Source organism: Eulemur rufifrons, chromosome 9 (genome assembly GCF_041146395.1).
Source record: "Eulemur rufifrons isolate Redbay chromosome 9, OSU_ERuf_1, whole genome shotgun sequence".
In the NCBI taxonomy this organism is placed as follows: domain Eukaryota; kingdom Metazoa; phylum Chordata; class Mammalia; order Primates; family Lemuridae; genus Eulemur; species Eulemur rufifrons.
Window position 1 is genome coordinate 38906546 of NC_090991.1, and position 17386 is coordinate 38923931.

The 17386-nt window shown below is 56.7% G+C and overlaps 2 protein-coding genes across 2 annotated transcripts; one reads left to right on the forward strand and one right to left on the reverse strand.

Moving 5' to 3' along the window:
- CCR10 (C-C motif chemokine receptor 10) lies at positions 1-2595 on the reverse strand. The gene is made up of 2 exons (XM_069481457.1): positions 2552-2595; positions 1-1720 (listed from the first exon to the last, which is right to left on the reverse strand). The coding sequence occupies exons 1-2, from the start codon at positions 2573-2575 to the stop codon at positions 656-658; spliced, it is 1089 nt and encodes a 362-aa protein (XP_069337558.1). The 5' UTR covers positions 2576-2595; the 3' UTR covers positions 1-655.
- Positions 2596-3136: 541 nt separating this feature from the next.
- On the forward strand, positions 3137-17104 carry CNTNAP1 (contactin associated protein 1). Its single transcript, XM_069481459.1, has 24 exons — positions 3137-3493; positions 4409-4510; positions 4626-4819; positions 5273-5420; positions 5496-5699; positions 6160-6344; positions 6545-6688; positions 7357-7618; positions 8047-8196; positions 8467-8638; positions 9059-9165; positions 9313-9432; positions 10141-10344; positions 10537-10693; positions 10777-10904; positions 11206-11391; positions 11864-12085; positions 12340-12579; positions 13493-13846; positions 13984-14111; positions 14588-14681; positions 14874-15119; positions 15208-15255; positions 15748-17104. Exons 1-24 carry the CDS (start codon positions 3427-3429, stop codon positions 16032-16034), a joined length of 4149 nt encoding a protein of 1382 aa, XP_069337560.1. The 5' UTR covers positions 3137-3426; the 3' UTR covers positions 16035-17104.
- Positions 17105-17386: the final 282 nt, after the last annotated feature.

The following is a 17386-nucleotide window of genomic DNA, read 5'->3' on the forward strand; positions in this document are numbered from 1 at the left end:
TTCTTATTTTTTTTTTCTTTCCTTAACAGGATCTTAGAAAGAATTCTAAAGTGGTAATCTAATGCAAACGCCCACCCAAAACGGGAATCTCCTGCCCTACCCCTACCCCCACACCACGCGAAGACACACAAGAGTCCCCAATAGTTTGAACATTCCAGAAGCCGGGAACTCGGTACTTGCTAAGGCAGCCATTACTGGATAGCGCTCTGGTTGTTAGAAAGCTCTTCCTTACACTATTTCAAGAGGAACCCCCGCCCCTCCTCTCCTGGCAGCTTTCCCACTTCACCTCTGTTGCCAGAGACTGCGTTAAGGTGGAGGGAGTGTCAGTGGCTAGAGCTTTAGCAGACTTAGCAGCCCCCACCCCCACCCAGGCCCTCAGCGCCTTCCACTTAGAGCCAGCGCGCCCGGTGGTGGGGGTGGGGGATTAACCCACCGGCTCTGCCCTGCAACAAATCACTTCCAAGTCGGTGACTCAAGAATAGTAACAGTTGTTGGGTTGCAACTCATTTCCATGTTATCAATTTAATGTGGCAAGGCACAGAAGCAATCCCTTTAGGTCCCCACCTCTTTCTCAGTTTCCCCCCACCTACTCCCCTTTCCCACTACCCTCGTGGAATCGTCTCCTCAGCCCACCCCCTCCTCTAGATTGGCAGCCCTAGTTGTCCCAGGAGAGACTGTGGGTCTCAGTGGGAGCTGAGCAGGAAGAAAGGCGGGGCCGGCGGGGGCAGCCGCCGCGGGGGTGAGGGCCTGAGCTGCAGCCCCCACCCCGGAGCAGCCTCCGCAGGTCCTGGCGGAAGCGCAGGCCCAGAAAGGCGTAGAGCACGGGATTGAGGCCGCAGCGGGCGAGGGCCAAGCCGCTGGTCACCAGCAGTGCCAGATCTTTGCGCTTGCTGGCAGGGCAGCTCCGCTCGCGAGCAGCCAGTAGATTGGCCGTATCCAGCAGCAGGGCGAGGCTGTAGGGCAGTTGCAGTACCACGAAGGCCGCCACCAGGGCCACCACAACGCGGAGTGCACGCCGGCGCTCGGGCCCCCTGGCGGCCAACAGCGTGCGGCCCAACAGCGCGTAGCAGGCTGCCATGACGCCCAGAGGCAGCGCGAAGCCTAGGACCACCTGCGCCACGGCGCTCGCCCCTTTCACCGTCTGCGTGAGGCCCTCGGGGAAGATGAGACGACAGCGTCGCTGGCCTTCCCGCTGCCCGTCCCGGCTGAAGAGGAGCGCAGGCAGCGCCAGGAGCAGTGACAGCAGCCACACGATGACTGAGACCAAGTGCGCACGGCCGCGCGTGGAGGGCCGCGGGCCGCTTGGGAGCGCTCGCGCTATGGCCAGGTAGCGGTCGGCGCTGATACAGGCCAGAAAGAGAAAGCCGGCGTGGAAGGAGGCCGAGTAGAGGCTGGAGATGGCCCGGCAGGTGGCACTTCCCAGACTCCAGCCCTGAAGAGCCCCTGCTGCAGCGAAGGGGAGGGTCAGTGCCAGTAGGAGGTCGGCCAGGGCCAGCTGGAGCAGGTGGGCGGAAGTGGGCGAGCGAGCTGAGCGTCGGGCTGCTAGGTGGGTGGCCAGGACTAGGCCATTGCCGGCCAGGCCCAGCGCAGCCACAGTCAGGGAGACACTGGGTTGGAAGGCCCTACTGAAGGCCTGGACATCCGCCTTGTAGCAGAGCTCCGGCAGCGGCTCAGCTGAGTATGCCTCCTCCTCATCCCCAGAGTAGAGGCCCCAGGAAACCTGGGAAGGTCAAAACAAGAGGAGGGACCTTATGAGACATCTTCCCACACACCTGCCCTTCCCACATGCCTTCTAGGCTGGGAGCTCCTGTGCGACCAGGTGTAACAGTACCCGGGGAGAAGACAAACTCTTCTATACACTCGTCCTAGCACAGCGTCAGCGGACCTTGGCTTCCCTTGCATCCCTCCTGCCTCTGCTTCTAGCTTCCCGGGTGACCTTGCACAAGCCACTTGCCCTTTCTGGACCCCAGTTACCTAATATGTAATGTTGAGATTAGACATCCTGACCAGCCCACCTGGCAAGATTTGCTTGAAGATTGTTTGAAACATGGAAGATAATGGATGTGGCATGTGCTCTCCAAAGGCCAAGCCTTTGTATTATTAATAAATCTTAGAGTTTCAAGTCCCTTTGCAGCGCCCTCTCCTGGAAGGACGCCCATATGCAGGCTTTGCTTCAGACCTGGGTCCTGGGTTCCACGATTGGTCAGGAGTGGCTTTCTGTTTTCTTTCCCTTCCCCCTTCCCCCGCCCCCACCGCTACCTCTAGTAAAGGCGCACTGAACCACTCATACCAAGGGGGTCTCAAGGGTTGGGGCTCAGGTTTTCTGAACTCAGTTGGGACCTTGGACCTCTAGATTCAACTCACCCTTCCCCTTAGCCCCAGTCCCTGTTCCACAACCCCGCCTCACACCACCAGCCCCATCTATCTGGAGGACCCTAGTCTGAGATAGCTCCAGGAATCCTGCATAGGCCATAGGATGGCGGAGGCCTGTTAGCACGTGGGGAATCCCATCCCTTCTCCCTCCCCTCCCTCTCCCTGCCCCCACTCCCACCTGTTCTGTGGGCTCGGTCCCCATCTCTGGCTACACAGGTTTCTGAGGTATAGCCGCAGGGGACAGAAGTTAAACAACTAGTGGGACAGGAAGGAAGGGGCGGGGAGAGGGCCACAAGAGAGGTGGGGATTAGGGTCTGTCGGGCTCACTTTCCCATTCCACCTCCCCTAAAAGAATTTCTCTTTACCCTGCCAATGGAAAAAAAGAGTGGGTTTTGGATTATCATCATTTGCTGTGTGATCTTGAGTAAGTTTTTTTTACCTCTCTGAGCCTCAGGTTTTTCATCTGCAAAGTGGAGTAAGGTAAAATGCTCAATTCACAGTTGTTGAGAGTATCCAGCACCATGCCTGCAGCATAATTTGCCTTCAGAAAATATTAGATTCTCTTATTTACCCTACATCCCATCTCGGGGCACTCCCCGCCTCCCCTCCCTTTTCTTGGATTTTTCAGGACCCGTCTGGCCCTTGTCTCCCTTTCCTCATCCCTGCGGGCCCCGGGTTACTCGGGGTATTTCCCGGTGGCTGGAGGCTCTCTACCCCCGCCCTTTCGAAGCAGGGCTGAGGCGCGCGCTTGCGCGGGGTCCGGGAAAACGACGCGTGCCAGGAGAGAGAGGCTGGGGAAGGGGGGAGGTGAGAGGAGAGAGGGTGGAAAGGAGAGGAGAGAGAGAGAAGAGCGAAGCACCAGGAACGACAGGGGTGAGGGGGGAGAGAGAGAGAGAAGGTAGGGTTGGGGGTGAGAGGGAAGGGAGGGGTGGGTAAGGAGGAGAGAGCAGTCTGCTGAAAACCCCAGGAGGAGAGCTGGGAGCCCGAGCCAGAACTGGAGCCCTAGCCGGAGCCGGGTGTAGAGAGGCGGCCGCCAGGGACCGTCCGCCCTGCATGATGCGTCTCCGGCTCTTCTGCATCCTGCTCGCTGCGGTCTCAGGAGCCCGGGGCTGGGGCTACTGTGAGTGCTGGGCTCGGAGGGAGGTGGGGTTGGGTCCAGGCGTCCAGAGCCTGCAGGGCGGCCCCGAACCGCATTGCGGCTGGGTGGTCGCGGGTCCTTCCTGGCCGGCGCGCGACCGCTCGCTCCCGTCTTTTTCTGCTTCTCCCCCGCGCTCCGCAATGCAGCTCCAAGGCTGCCGCGCGTGCCCGGGGCTGGGGCCGAGCTCCTAGGCGAGGATGGAGTAGGTAGGGATTTGGGGCTGGGATCCAAGCGGGAGCTGGTGCCTGGGTTTGAGGCTAGGGTTGGGGAGAAGTATGATACTGGTGACCGAGACTAGGGTTAAGGTTTTGCCAGGGCCTGGGGCTGGACTTTGGAGCTGGCCAAGGGCTAGGGCGTGTAGCTGGGGCTGGGTTTTGTGACTGGGGTTGGGTTTTGTGGCTAGGATCCAAGCAGAAGTTGGTGACCCTGACTGATGCTAAGGCTGGATGTGGAACTGGTGATGGTGCTAGGACTGACTGGGTTTGGGAGCAAGGCTTATATTGGAGGTTGGTGCAGGTTTGCAGGGGCTGATGAGTGAGAATGACGCTAAGGTTTGAGCTGGATTAGTGTCTTGGGCTGACTCAGGTTCTGGGAGGTGCTATGGTTTGGAATGGTGTTTGGGGCAGTACTAAACCAGGACAGATACTGGGACAGGGAGGGTCTGGCATTGGTTTGTAGGTGTAGCCTAGGGGTAACTCTAGAAGGAGAAGGCAGCCTCCTCTGAGTGCTCAGCTGTTGCTGCAGCCAGGATTGAATAGATAGCTTTAAGGTAGGGCTGGGTGTGCCGCTGGGGGGCAGAGAAGGGGGAGCTTCGGCTACTGGCTGCTCAGTGGGCTGGCTTTTGGAAGGGCCTGGGAGGGGCCGGCGGTAACTAACATGTCTGTTTTCCTACTCCAGACGGCTGCGACGAGGAGCTAGTGGGTCCCCTGTATGCACGCTCCCTGGGGGCCTCCTCCTACTATGGGCTCTTCACGGCACCACGCTTTGCCCGGCTGCACGGTGAGCTCCACCGCACACCTGCAGCGCACTGCACGGCGGCGGAGTGAGGGATTTCCGAGGGCAGGGGGTGGGGTGAAGGGGTGCTGGTGGTAAAAAGCCTCTGCCCCTTCTGTAGGCATAAGTGGATGGTCACCTCGGATTGGAGATCCAAATCCCTGGCTCCAGATAGACTTAATGAAGAAGCACCGGATCCGGGCCGTGGCCACACAGGGCTCCTTTAATTCTTGGGACTGGGTCACTCGTTACATGCTGCTCTATGGTGACCGCGTGGACAGCTGGACGCCGTTCTACCAGCGAGGGCACAACGCGGTACTCTGGGCGCCCAGGCGCGCATCCTTGGGGAGCCTCCTGTGCTTGGGCCCTGGGCTGGGCGCTAGCCTGAGGAGAAAGGGAGGGGGCGGCGGTGAGGGCGCAGATGGGGAGCAGTGATTCCACTCTAGAAACTCAGTCCAGAGGGACTGTCAGCTCACCACATGTGCAAGACACTCTCAGATCACAGGGTTTAGCACACTTTGGGGTAAAATCTGGGAGGGCTTCCTAAGGAAGTGACATGGATTTGAGATTTGAGGAAATAAATAAGATATTGGGAGAGGGCACTCTAGGCCAGGGAGACTGTGCGCAAGGCCACGGAGGGCAGGGGAGATCAGGAGTGTTTGTTTTCCGGAAGTCGAGATTGGCTGGGTGAAAGGTGCAGGCTGGGATGCTGTGGAGAAACGAAGCAGAGGGTAGGGACGTGGTTACTATTCTCCCCCTCCCCCGCAGACCTTCTTCGGTAACGTGAATGAGTCGGCGGTGGTGCGCCACGACCTGCACTACCACTTCACCGCGCGCTACATCCGCATCGTGCCCCTGGCCTGGAACCCGCGCGGCAAGATCGGCCTGAGGCTCGGCCTCTACGGCTGCCCTTACAGTAAGCGTGCGGAGATCACGGCGGGGGCCCGGGACAGTCTCCCGGTCCCCGGCCCACCTATGGTCTTTTGCGCAGAGTCCGACATACTCTATTTCGACGGTGACGATGCCATCTCGTACCGCTTCCCGCGAGGAGTCAGCCGAAGCCTGTGGGACGTGTTCGCCTTCAGCTTCAAGACGGAGGAGAAGGACGGGCTCCTGCTGCACGCCGAGGGCGCCCAGGGCGACTACGTGACGCTCGAGCTGCAGGGGGCGCACCTGCTGCTGCACATGAGCTTGGGTGAGCTGAGCGACGGGGCCAACCGCTGAAGCGCTCCTACGCGTGCCTCCAGGAACCTCCTCCGCGCCGCCGGAGGTGCTAGCGAAACTCTGGACTCCAAGTCAGGAGAACTGGATTCCAGTCTCAGTTCTACCGCTCACCAGTGGTGTGACCTTGGACAAGGCATTTCCCCCGAGGCTCAGCAAGCTCATTGTGAACACACACACACACACACACACACACAATTATTTTGTTTCTCATTAGCTTTTCTTTAACACCCCCGTGATGAGATAGAAGCAGCTGTGTTGCTCCAAGTTTTACAGATAGGAAAACAGGTGCTGGGAGAGGTTAAATGGCTTACCCTAAGTCTGTCGGTCTTGCAATCCCTTTTCTGCCTTGCCCGCTGCTGCTCCCGCTGGGGACGAGGGCTAGCTGGAGATGTCCTAGCTTGAGGTCTCACTCTGTCTTGCTCCACCCTCAGGCAGCAGTCCCATCCAGCCAAGGCCGGGTCACACTACGGTGAGCGCCGGCGGTGTCCTCAACGACCAGCACTGGCACTATGTGCGCGTGGACCGATTTGGCCGCGACGCAAATCTCACCCTGGACGGCTATGTGCAGCGCTTTGTGCTCAATGGCGACTTTGAGAGGCTGAACCTGGACACAGAAGTGAGAGACGGGAGAGGTGCCATTTGGTTAGGTGGGGTGCTGGGTGAATGGGCGTGGGAGGGACCCACACTGGGAAAATGTGTGTTTCAAGCCTTTCAGAAAGCCCGGCCTAGTGCTTGGGAAAGAGTATGGGCAGCGCGCAGGAGAAGGGCAGGCGCGCTCTTGTGCCCAAGCCACCTCATTCCCCACCCCTCCCGCAGATATTCGTTGGGGGTCTGGTGGGCGCTGCGCAGAAGAACCTCGCTTATCGGCATAACTTCCGCGGCTGCATGGAAAACGTAATCTTCAACCGCGTCAACATCGCGGACCTGGCTGTGCGGCGCCATTCGAGGATCACCTTCGAGGCCAGTGGGCAGGGGGATCTGGGAGGGCAGAATACCAAAGCCTCTTGGCAAGCAAAGAGGTGGAGCAGGAAGAGATCTTGAGACTCAGATAAAAGCCGGGGACCCCTCTCTCTCCAGCCACATTCTCAAGTGGAGGGTCTCACTTGAGGTTCAACTAGCTAAGAAGCTGTGGTCAGGTCCAATCACCTCCTTAGTTTATTATACAGGAGGAAAATGAGGCGCAGAGGCAGGAGTGACTTGACCAGGGTGGTGCAGTTAGTTGCACAGTGGCTGGGTAGGAACTTGAACCCAGGGTTCTTTTGATGTGCTCCCTTCACAACTCCCACTCGAGCTCATATGCTTGCAAGGCTGGCGGGAGCTAGGTCTGTGGCCCGAAATTCCCTCTGGACACTGGAAGGAAGAGAAGGAAGCAGGCGCCATGCAGACGGTGTAGACTAGCGATCGCGAGAGTTCCAAGCGGAGAGTTCCGAGGGCCGACTTGGTTGAGCCTCGGTCCACAGGTGGACAGGCTTGGAGGGGAAGGGTCATGGTTGGAGGCCTCACCCCTGCCAACACCGAAGGAGTGCGGGACAAGGGCCTTAGACCGGCGTGAAAACTGAATTCCCAGTAGAGGCAGAAACCGGTGCACCGGCTCGCGGGTGCTGATGCGTCCTCACTTTCGTCCCTAGGGTAAAGTGGCCTTTCGCTGCCTGGACCCAGTTCCGCACCCCATCAACTTCGGAGGCCCTCACAACTTCGTGCAAGTGCCTGGTTTCCCACGCCGCGGCCGCCTGGCGGTCTCCTTTCGCTTCCGCACATGGGACCTCACTGGGCTGCTACTTTTCTCCCGCCTTGGAGACGGGCTGGGCCATGTGGAGCTGATGCTCAGTGAAGGGCAGGTCAACGTGTCCATCGCGCAGACCGGCCGCAAGAGGCTTCAGTTTGCCGCTGGTGAGGGGGTCGCGAGGGAGGCACAAGCAGGCCAGAGGAGGGTAGAGGAGCCCAGGGAGGCCTTTACATGCTGGAGAGAGCAGAGGGAGTGAAGGGAGCGGGCCGAGAGTTCCCAGGGTAAGGGAAGAGGTGGGAGTGGCTGGAGGCAGCTGAGGAGGCCGTCTGAGGGTCTGAGGGCTCTGGGAGAAGTGGAAAGATGGAAAGTCCTGGCATTCTCCAGTTCCAGGGGGTCCCTGGAGATTTCGTTATTCATTTATGACTTTGCAGACTTGTCAGATGCTGGGTCATGGATAGTGAGGCGAGACATTCAGAGATGCAGGCACTCACTGTGAGAAGTATACATGGGGCACATAGGCTCCCCACTCAAGTTGTTCTCCTATCCTAGTTGCTGCTTCCCTCCACCCGCATCGTCATCCTTTCTCGTCCAGGGTACCGACTGAATGATGGCTTTTGGCACGAGGTGAATTTTGTGGCACAAGAAAACCATGCAGTCATCAGCATTGATGATGTGGAGGGGGCAGAGGTCAGGGTCTCATACCCACTGCTGATCCGGACAGGGACCTCGTACTTCTTTGGTGGTAAGTTGGTGGGGGCCAACCCGGCCAGACCCCTGTCTTTGGGTGAGAAGGCCTCATCTAAGTCCACCCAGATGGGGTCACATGGAGAGTTTTGTAGGGACCAAGCCCTCTTTGCCCTCTGGGGCCTTGGAAGTGGAAGGTCACTGCCATAGTCTACACTTTGGTTCTAGCCTCCTTTCTTCCCTTATGTCTGGTTCCCCCTTGTCATCTCCCTGGGGAGGGTCTTTGGGGTCTTCCCTGGGGAGGGTCTTACAGGGGTGGTTGCTTCAGGTTGTCCCAAGCCAGCCAGTCGATGGGACTGCCACTCCAACCAGACGGCATTCCATGGCTGCATGGAGCTGCTCAAGGTGGATGGTCAACTGGTCAACCTGACTTTGGTGGAGGGCCGGCGGCTCGGATACTATGCTGAGGTCCTCTTTGATACATGTGGCATCACTGATAGGTATCCAGAAGCCCCTCTCCCTAACAAGAGGCAACCCCTCCAAAGCCCTCTTCCTTGGTCTCCCAGTGGGATTACTGTTCCTAAATAATCTGCCTTCTCCTTGCCTCCACTCCTTAGGCCCCTGCTTGGGGATGATTCCTCCTTGATCTCTCACCTCCTATTTCTAACCTTAAAGTGACACATGCTCAGAATGGTGAATGGGTTTTTTTTGGGGGGGGGTGTAATAAGGTACAATTTGCTCTTTGGAGGAAGGTAACAGTAGTACTTGAGCCCTGAGGACCACCTAGTGCCCCTGCATCTGGGCGTATACCTGGCTAGTTAGGCAGCGTGTGTCTCACTGGGAGGGAAGCTGGCAGGGGTCAGACCCCACTCTCGAGCACTCAGTAAGGCTCCTTCCCTTGGTGCTGACCCCTCCCCCAGGTGCAGCCCTAACATGTGTGAGCATGATGGCCGCTGCTACCAGTCTTGGGATGACTTCATCTGCTACTGTGAACTGACGGGCTACAAGGGGGAGACCTGCCACCAACGTAAGCCAGATGGGGAAGAGGGGAGAGGCAGGCACAGGGGAGGTCAGGAGGTTTCTGGGGATCACGAGGCTGTTCGAGACGGTGGGGCTGGCCCTTCTAGCCCTCTACCTCTATAGCTGCCTCTCCCTCTCCCCCACCACCTACCAGCTTTGTATAAGGAATCCTGTGAGGCTTACCGGCTCAGTGGGAAAACTTCTGGAAACTTCACCATTGATCCTGATGGCAGTGGCCCCCTGAAGCCATTTGTAGTGTACTGTGATATCCGAGGTAAGTGGCTCTGATGGGTGGTGAGCGGGCAGCTGACAAGGCAGTGCAGGGGTGAGGGGAGAACAGGGAAGGATAGAGTGGTGGGTATGGGCCGAAAGATTAAATTGGTGATGATAGGCCGGGCACGGTGGCTCACGCCTGTAATCCTAGCACTCTGGGAGGCCGAGGCGGGAGGATCGCTTGAGGTCAGGAGTTCGAGACCAGCCTGAGCAAGAGCGAGAACCCCATCTCTACTAAAAATAGAAAGAAATTATCTGGCCAACTAAAAATATATATAGAAAAAATTAGCTGGGCATGGTGGCACATCCCTGTAGTCCCAGCTACTCAGGAGGCTGAGGCAGGAGGATTGCTTAAGCCCAGGAGTTTGAGGTTGCTGTGAGCTAGTCTGATGCAATGGGACTCACTCTAGCGCAGGCAACAAAGCGAGACTCTGTCTCAAAAAAAAAAAAAAAAAAAAATTGGTGATGGTAAAAGGGGACAAAGGGGAAAGGAGACATCCAGGAATTTGTAATCTAGCCTTGCAGATAAATTCCAACTTCCTGATCCATTCCAGCGATCTTCTCTTCAGCCTACAATGCGGAGGGTCCAGGGTGGGGCTGGGATGGAGCTGCTGGCCACGTTCATTGGCGCTGAGTTACAGCAGTGGTGGTGGAGGTGGGCAGGAAGGTGCCCATCTCCAGCCAAGCTCTGTCCCCTCCCCTCCTTCAGAGAACAGAGCATGGACAGTTGTGAGGCATGACAGGCTGTGGACAACTCGGGTGACAGGTTCCAGTATGGAGCGGCCATTCCTGGGGGCCATCCAGTACTGGAATGCATCCTGGGAGGAAGTCAGTGCCCTGGCCAATGCCTCCCAGCATTGTGAACAGTGGATTGAGTTCTCTTGCTACAATTCCCGGCTACTCAACACTGCAGGTGAGGACTGGGGGTGGGGAGGTAGAGGAGCTAGAGGAGACACCAGTGGGGGCCTGGGACAGGGAGGCCAGAGTTCAGTGGGAGCCCTGGGCTAGAGGATTCAAGCAAGGGTCTGGGCTGCTTGGAAAGTTGAGAGGAGCCCAGAGGCTCATGGAGGGACAGGGCTGGAAGGTGCCTGCACCTCTTCCCCAGGAGGCTACCCCTACAGCTTTTGGATTGGCCGAAACGAGGAGCAGCACTTTTACTGGGGAGGCTCCCAGCCCGGCATCCAGCGCTGCGCCTGTGGTCTGGACCGGAGCTGCGTGGACCCCGCCCTGTACTGCAACTGTGATGCCGACCAGCCCCAGTGGTGAGGGGCAAAGGGACAGGGATTTCAGGACTCCAGGGGGAGCTGAGCGTCAGGGGCTGAGCCGCTGTATCCTGCCCTCACAGGAGAACAGACAAGGGACTGCTGACATTTGTGGACCATCTGCCTGTCACTCAGATTGTGGTGGGGGATACAAACCGCTCCACTTCTGAGGCCCAATTCTTCCTGAGGCCTCTGCGCTGCTATGGCGACCGTGAGTGGCAGACCCCTTTTGTGTGCGCTCCCTGGGGTTGGCTCTCCAGTTTTCAAAATCTAGGCCACCTGACCCACAGGGGGTCTCTAGGGCACACTGCCAGATGCCCGGGCTCCTGCTGTGACGTGACCCTCATCTTCGTTGTCCCTCTGCACCTTACTACTCTTTCCTTCCACTCCTTGGTCTCCTTGGCCACCCCACCTTTCCCCCTTAGCCCTGCCTTCCCTGCCCCCAACCATGTTCACTTCCTCCTCCATCCTCTGGCTTCCCTGACAAGGACTTCCTCCATCTGGTTTTGTAGGAAATTCCTGGAACACCATCTCCTTCCACACCGGGGCTGCACTACGCTTTCCCCCAATCCGTGCCAACCACAGCCTTGACGTCTCCTTCTACTTCAAGACCTCAGCACCCTCGGGAGTCTTCCTAGAGAACATGGGGGGCCCTTACTGCCAGTGGCGCCGACCCTACGTGCGGGTGGAACTCAACAGTGAGCAGGCAGCCTGGGAGGGCCACAGGGTAGATGAAAGAGGTCTCTGGGGAGACATGGGTAGGTAGAGGTTGAAGTAAGAAACCAGAGTAGACGCCCTTTTGAGAGGCAGCAGGCAAAGGGCTTGAGACAGCCCTGGGTTCTGGGCCTTGGCTGGTCCGGATGGCTGGCTGGGTGGCCTTAGGCCCCTTACTTGTGAATAAGGAAGCTGGACTCCTGAGTCTGTCCCACTGCTGACTAGCTGGCCTTCTAGCTGAGAGGTGAGGCTGGAAAGCTGGCTGTAGGGATCTGCAGTTTGGGGAGAAACCAAGGGTACAAGTTTATAAGTTTTGTCCCAGGCTATGGACATATTGCAGGGATATTCAAGGAGCTCCAGAGAGGTAAGGAAGAGAGGTTGTGTTGGGCAAGAAGTCAGTGAGGGATCTTGGAGGTCTGAGTCCTTTTCTCCCCCTGCCCTTATCACATTGTCCAGCATCCCGGGACGTGGTCTTCGCCTTTGATGTGGGGAATGGGGATGAGAACCTGACAGTACACTCAGATGACTTTGAGTTCAATGACGATGAGTGGCACCTGGTCCGGGCTGAAATCAATGTGAAGCAGGCCCGGCTCCGAGTGGATCACCGGCCCTGGGTGCTGCGGCCCATGCCTCTGCAGACCTACATCTGGCTGGAGTACGACCAGCCGCTCTACGTTGGTGAGCAGCAACCCAGAGGCGGGTCTAATGCCCCTTTTACCTGCCCACCCTCCCAAGGCTGCTCTCCTTGTTTCCAGGAACCCCATATCTTAGATCTCAATCCCTTCTGCTTCAGAGCGCCACAGGGCCCCCCTTTCACCCTCCATCCCTGGTATCCTATCCCATTCTTCTAGCCCCCTTGGCTCCCTTCCCAACCACAATACTTATTTCTGTCTGGCTCTATACCTGACAGACGTGTTGCCTACTTTTCCCAGGATCTGCAGAGCTTAAGAGGCGCCCCTTTGTGGGTTGTTTGAGGGCCATGCGTCTGAACGGAGTGACTTTGAACCTGGAGGGCCGTGCCAATGCCTCTGAGGGTACCTCACCCAACTGCACAGGCCACTGTGCCCACCCCCGTTTTCCCTGTTTCCATGGAGGCCGCTGCGTGGAGCACTATAGCTACTACACATGTGACTGTGACCTCACAGCTTTTGATGGCCCATATTGCAACCACGGTCAGTGCTGCAGGTTATGGGGGGACAGGGAGCCATAGGGCAAAATGGGATGTAGGGAGCACAGGGAAGGAAAGGGGTGTAAAGCCAGCATTAGGGGAAACTAGAGTTGTCCCTGGGTTCCCGAGCTCTGAGCTGAGGGAGTCAGGCAGCTGAAGATGCTAGGTGACTCCAAAGTGGGACAAGGAAGGGACAGAATAGCTAACTGGTGCAAAAAGAGCTCAAAAGCATAAAGCAAATAACTTCCCCATCTTCCCACTATCACCACGGTACCACAGGTTACTCCCCTTACAAGCACATTGACTTTAGGCTGCAGGATGCCCCTTCTATGCCATTTCCTGTCTGACGATTGCTGCATTCCTAAAACATGTGTACGACCTGGCTCTTGGTTAAGGCGAGACTTGACATTCACCATAGCAAGATTCTACACATACACCCAGACTGCATCCTCCCTAAGTCTAGCCTAGGGGGATGCATGGGCAGGTGGGTTACTGGTGGGAGGAGTCTGGGAAGGACTAGGGAGATACATGGACAAAGGGATGAACACAAGACTTCAAGTCTTGGTTTGGAAGTGTGAGTAGTGGCACATATATACTGGATGTGGTCAGGATATTGCAATTGTAATCTTGGCTCTCCCCATACTGTGTGTCCTTAGGCAAGGCACTACCCATTTCTGAGCCTCAGTTTCCGCATTTATAAAAGCCTGGGGTTGGATTAGATGATCTCTCAAGTTTCTCATGGCTGTAAGATTCCATTCTGTGACAGAGGGGCTCAAAGGGACCTAAGGGTAAACAGAGGGTTGTGTGCATGGCAGAAACTGAAGCAAGTCTTGGGGGTATATGTGGATGGTGTACAAAACCTCTGAATTTGGGAATGAGGAGTGTGGGGCCCCTGACCTCACTGTTTCTGCCTGCAGATATCGGCGGTTTCTTTGAGCCGGGCACCTGGATGCGCTATAACCTGCAGTCAGCACTGCGCTCTGCAGCCCGGGAGTTCTCCCACATGCTGAGCCGGCCAGTGCCAGGCTACGAGCCGGGCTATGTCCCAGGCTACGACACTCCAGGCTATGTGCCTGGCTATCACGGCCCCGGGTACCGCCTGCCTGACTACCCCCGGCCTGGCCGGCCTGTGCCCGGCTACCGTGGGCCTGTCTACAACGTTACAGGAGAGGAGGTCTCCTTCAGCTTCAGCACCAACTCCGCCCCCGCCGTCCTGCTCTACGTCAGCTCCTTCGTGCGTGACTACATGGCTGTGCTCATCAAGGAAGATGGTGAGCTCCCTGGGCCCTCTCCCCTAATGCCAGTGTCCCCCAAGTGCTATTACCTCACTAATACAAGGACCTAAGCATTCTTAGAAGATGGGGGTGTGGGAGCTGAGACCCCAAATTTCTCCTCCCCACCCCCACAGGGACCCTGCAGCTGCGCTACCAGCTGGGCACCAGTCCCTATGTGTACCAGCTGACCACCCGACCAGTCACTGATGGCCAGCCACACAGCATCAACATCACCCGGGTCTACCGCAACCTCTTCATCCAGGTTTGTGCAGAGGGAGGGGAACCAGTTCAGATCATGACCTTATGATCTTGGTTGCAGCACCCAGGAAAATGTCAAAAACTTAACACTTGTAGAGCACATTTCAACATGCAGAGGATTTTCACGTGTATCACCTGTGACCCTCAAGACAGCTCTGTGACGTAGTTCAGGACGGCAGGTGTTCTTATTGTCTCTGTTTTACAAATCACTAAACAGGCTCAGAAAGTAAAGTAGTTTTCCCAAAGTCAAACCACTAGTAAGCTGCCAAAGACAGGGGTCAAAGCCAGGTTTTCTGGGTTTTTTAAAAACATACCAAGTAACTACATTTGGGCCCGGGGGTTGCAGGTGCCCACTTTGGACTGAGCTGGAACTCACCCAGCTGGCACCACCAGTTTGGACAGAATTCTAGTTCCTTCATGGCCTCAGCTGCGTCTGCCTCTGGTCCCCTTCCCTCATAGCCCTCGCCCTCCCTGCCTCAGGTGGACTACTTCCCGCTGACAGAGCAGAAGTTCTCACTGCTGGTGGACAGCCAGCTGGACTCGCCCAAGGCCTTGTATCTAGGGCGTGTGATGGGTAAGCTGTGAGTGCGGGTGAGTTTTGGGCAAGGAGTGGTGGGTCAAGTCCCTGGAGCCTGAAGCGGGGGAGGGAAGGAACTGGGGGTGGCAGTGAGAGTGGTGAGAAAGTGACCGGGGAACCTATGGATGGTGAGAGGGGCAGGGCCTCTGGGTGTCCAAGCCCCTCTTTCTGGGCCCATCTGTCCCTCAGAGACAGGAGTCATTGACCCGGAGATCCAGCGCTACAACACCCCAGGTTTCTCGGGCTGTCTGTCTGGTGTTCGATTCAACAATGTGGCTCCCCTCAAGACCCACTTCCGAACCCCTCGACCCATGACCGCTGAGCTGGCTGAGGCCCTACGCGTTCAGGGAGAACTGTCTGAATCTAACTGTGGCGCTATGCCACGCCTCGTCTCAGAGGTGCCACCTGAGCTTGACCCCTGGTATCTTCCCCCAGGTACATCTCCAGGACACAGAAGAGGGAAGGGAGGCATGGTAGGGAAGGGAACTGATTCTTAACCTCCTGACTGGTGCTCTCTCCTCAGACTTCCCGTACTACCACGATGATGGATGGGTTGCCATACTTTTAGGCTGTGAGTAGCACTGATCGCTAACTGACCTCCCAAGACCACCCTCTGACTGGCAGCACTTCCTCCCTGCCCCTCATCCCCATGGCTGAGGGGTGGCTGGATGCATGGTGGTACAGAGGAGGATGACGTAGGCTATACTGAAAGTAGTAGGTATTGGGCTGGAGCTTTTGGAATGTTTGAGGATCCTACAAATTTTCAATTAAAATCAAATATCAAAATAGAGCTAAGGGATGGGGAAATGGGGGTACAGTAATAGCTAGAGAAATGAGAAACTGGGGTAACTACCAGGAATGTGGAACGAGATTAGAAATAGAAATTGGTGGGGAATAAGCCAGGAATTCAGACCTACCAGGCATTTAGGAATAGCTCTGCATGGTTGCACAGCTGACTGCTATACACATATGCTTTCGGCCAAAAGTGTACATGTATGTGTGTGTCTCTGTGTAGGTGAAATCCCAAAAATCTGCCCTAAATTGTTCCTTTTCTTCCTTTCAGTTTTGGTGGCCTTCCTGCTGCTGGGGCTAGTGGGAATGTTGGTGCTTTTCTATCTGCAAAATCATCGCTACAAGGGCTCCTACCACACCAATGAGCCCAAGGCTACCCATGATTACCACCCTGGCAGCAAGGCTCCCCTACCTACTTCAGGCCCTGCCCAGGCACCCGCTCCTACACCAGCTCCCACCCAAGCTCCAGCCCCAGCCCCAGCCTCCGCCCCAGCCTCAGCCCCTGGCCCCCGGGACCAGAATCTACCCCAGATCCTGGAGGAGTCCAGGTCTGAATGAATCAGAAGGGCTTCAGGGACCAAGTTCGACTCCTCTGAATTCCCTAATTCCTGCCTCTCCCCTACCCTGTCAGGGACATTTGGCTCCTCTTAGCTGGCTCTGCTCATCCAGAGAATGCCCCCCGCCCCCTGCCAAGTTTGGTGGGCAGAGCTACAGATGGGACCCAAGGGAGTGGCCGAGCCTCACTGCCTAAACCAATGCCCTGCTCAGTCTTGTTTCCCCAGGCTCCTGGCTGTTTGCCTGCCCCAAAGGAGAAGCCTTTGGGCTTGAGACAGGCCCTTCCTGCCATCTCTGTCCCAGCTGCTGCCAGGGATTAACAACAGAGTGTAGGGGGGATTAACTGCCTCCCTTCCAACACATACTATCAGCAGGGACAGATGTGTGGGATTGCAGGGCCATACAGGGTATGGGAGGAGGAGGCTGCTAAATCCCACCCCCAGCCTCCTCCTGCCCTGCAGAACGTCTTCCATCTGTGTCCACTCAGCTGGGGGCTAGGGAGGGCTTCACTGCTGTCCCCCACCCCCACTTTTGTTTTTTACACAGAGACCAAGAGGCCTCAGTTTAGCACCTTAGTACCTCCGCTGCTTCACGTGCTTCAGCCAAAGCCATAAAAACCTGCAACATAGAGAAAATAATGCAGACCCCCTGACTAGCCAGCCCTCTAGTCTCCCACCCTTTGCCAAGACCTGCGGTGGCCTTGGTGCCTGCCCACAGGCTTACCCCGTCCAGTGCATGAGGAGCCCTCCTTCCTCCGCTCAGAGATGCTGCTTCATTTGCCCAGGAGGTCATATTCTTTATATATATTTTTTGTTGCACAGTCTCTCCCTAGAGAAACTCTATATATTATTCTAATTTTTACAATTATCTGTTTACATATAAAAGAAAAACTCAGTCAGCTGTTTTGTCTTGTGCTGTGCCCAGTCTGTAGTTTGCTTCCCCAGTGTTGGAAGTCTCATGAGTCCTGCTGGTCACTCGCCCAGCCTGGTCTGGCCTCCACTCTGAAGCAGGGCTGAGCCTGCTGTGCTCTCAGACTTGGAGCTGTTCCAATAAAGCAGAGTGGCAGAGCCCCAGTCTGTGTGTGGTAGCTGGCGTCGTGGTTAGGGGTAAGTGGGATGATTCTGAAGGAACTAATCCGAGGGCTTAGAAAGTTCTAGGGGGAGCTCTCAGAATCCTTGCATCACCTGCCAGGGGCCTGACTGGTGCTCTTACCAGACCTCCCACCGCCCCCATCCCCAGATCTCCATGGATAAGTGGGGATCAGGGTGCTGAAGCATCAGGCCAACCCGCTCCTGGACCGCCATCCCTGGATCCTTCCAGTCCCAAAGCACACAGTACACAACTTGCTAAAATGG

What these genes read in the sequence shown, in the direction of transcription:
- CNTNAP1 (XM_069481459.1), top strand. Translation starts at nt 3,427, where the DNA reads ATGATGCGTCTCCGGCTCTTCTGCATCCTGCTCGCTGCGGTCTCAGGA. An exon ending in TCTGCGCTGCTATGGCGACC is followed by an intron (nt 10,905 to 11,205) that starts GTGAGTGGCAGA and finishes CTGGTTTTGTAG; the next exon opens with GAAATTCCTGGAACACCATC. An exon ending in CGACCAGCCGCTCTACGTTG is followed by an intron (nt 12,086 to 12,339) that starts GTGAGCAGCAAC and finishes TACTTTTCCCAG; the next exon opens with GATCTGCAGAGCTTAAGAGG.
- CCR10 (XM_069481457.1), bottom strand. Translation starts at nt 2,575, where the DNA reads ATGGGGACCGAGCCCACAGAACAG. An exon ending in GGACCGAGCCCACAGAACAG is followed by an intron (nt 1,721 to 2,551) that starts GTGGGAGTGGGG and finishes TGACCTTCCCAG; the next exon opens with GTTTCCTGGGGCCTCTACTC.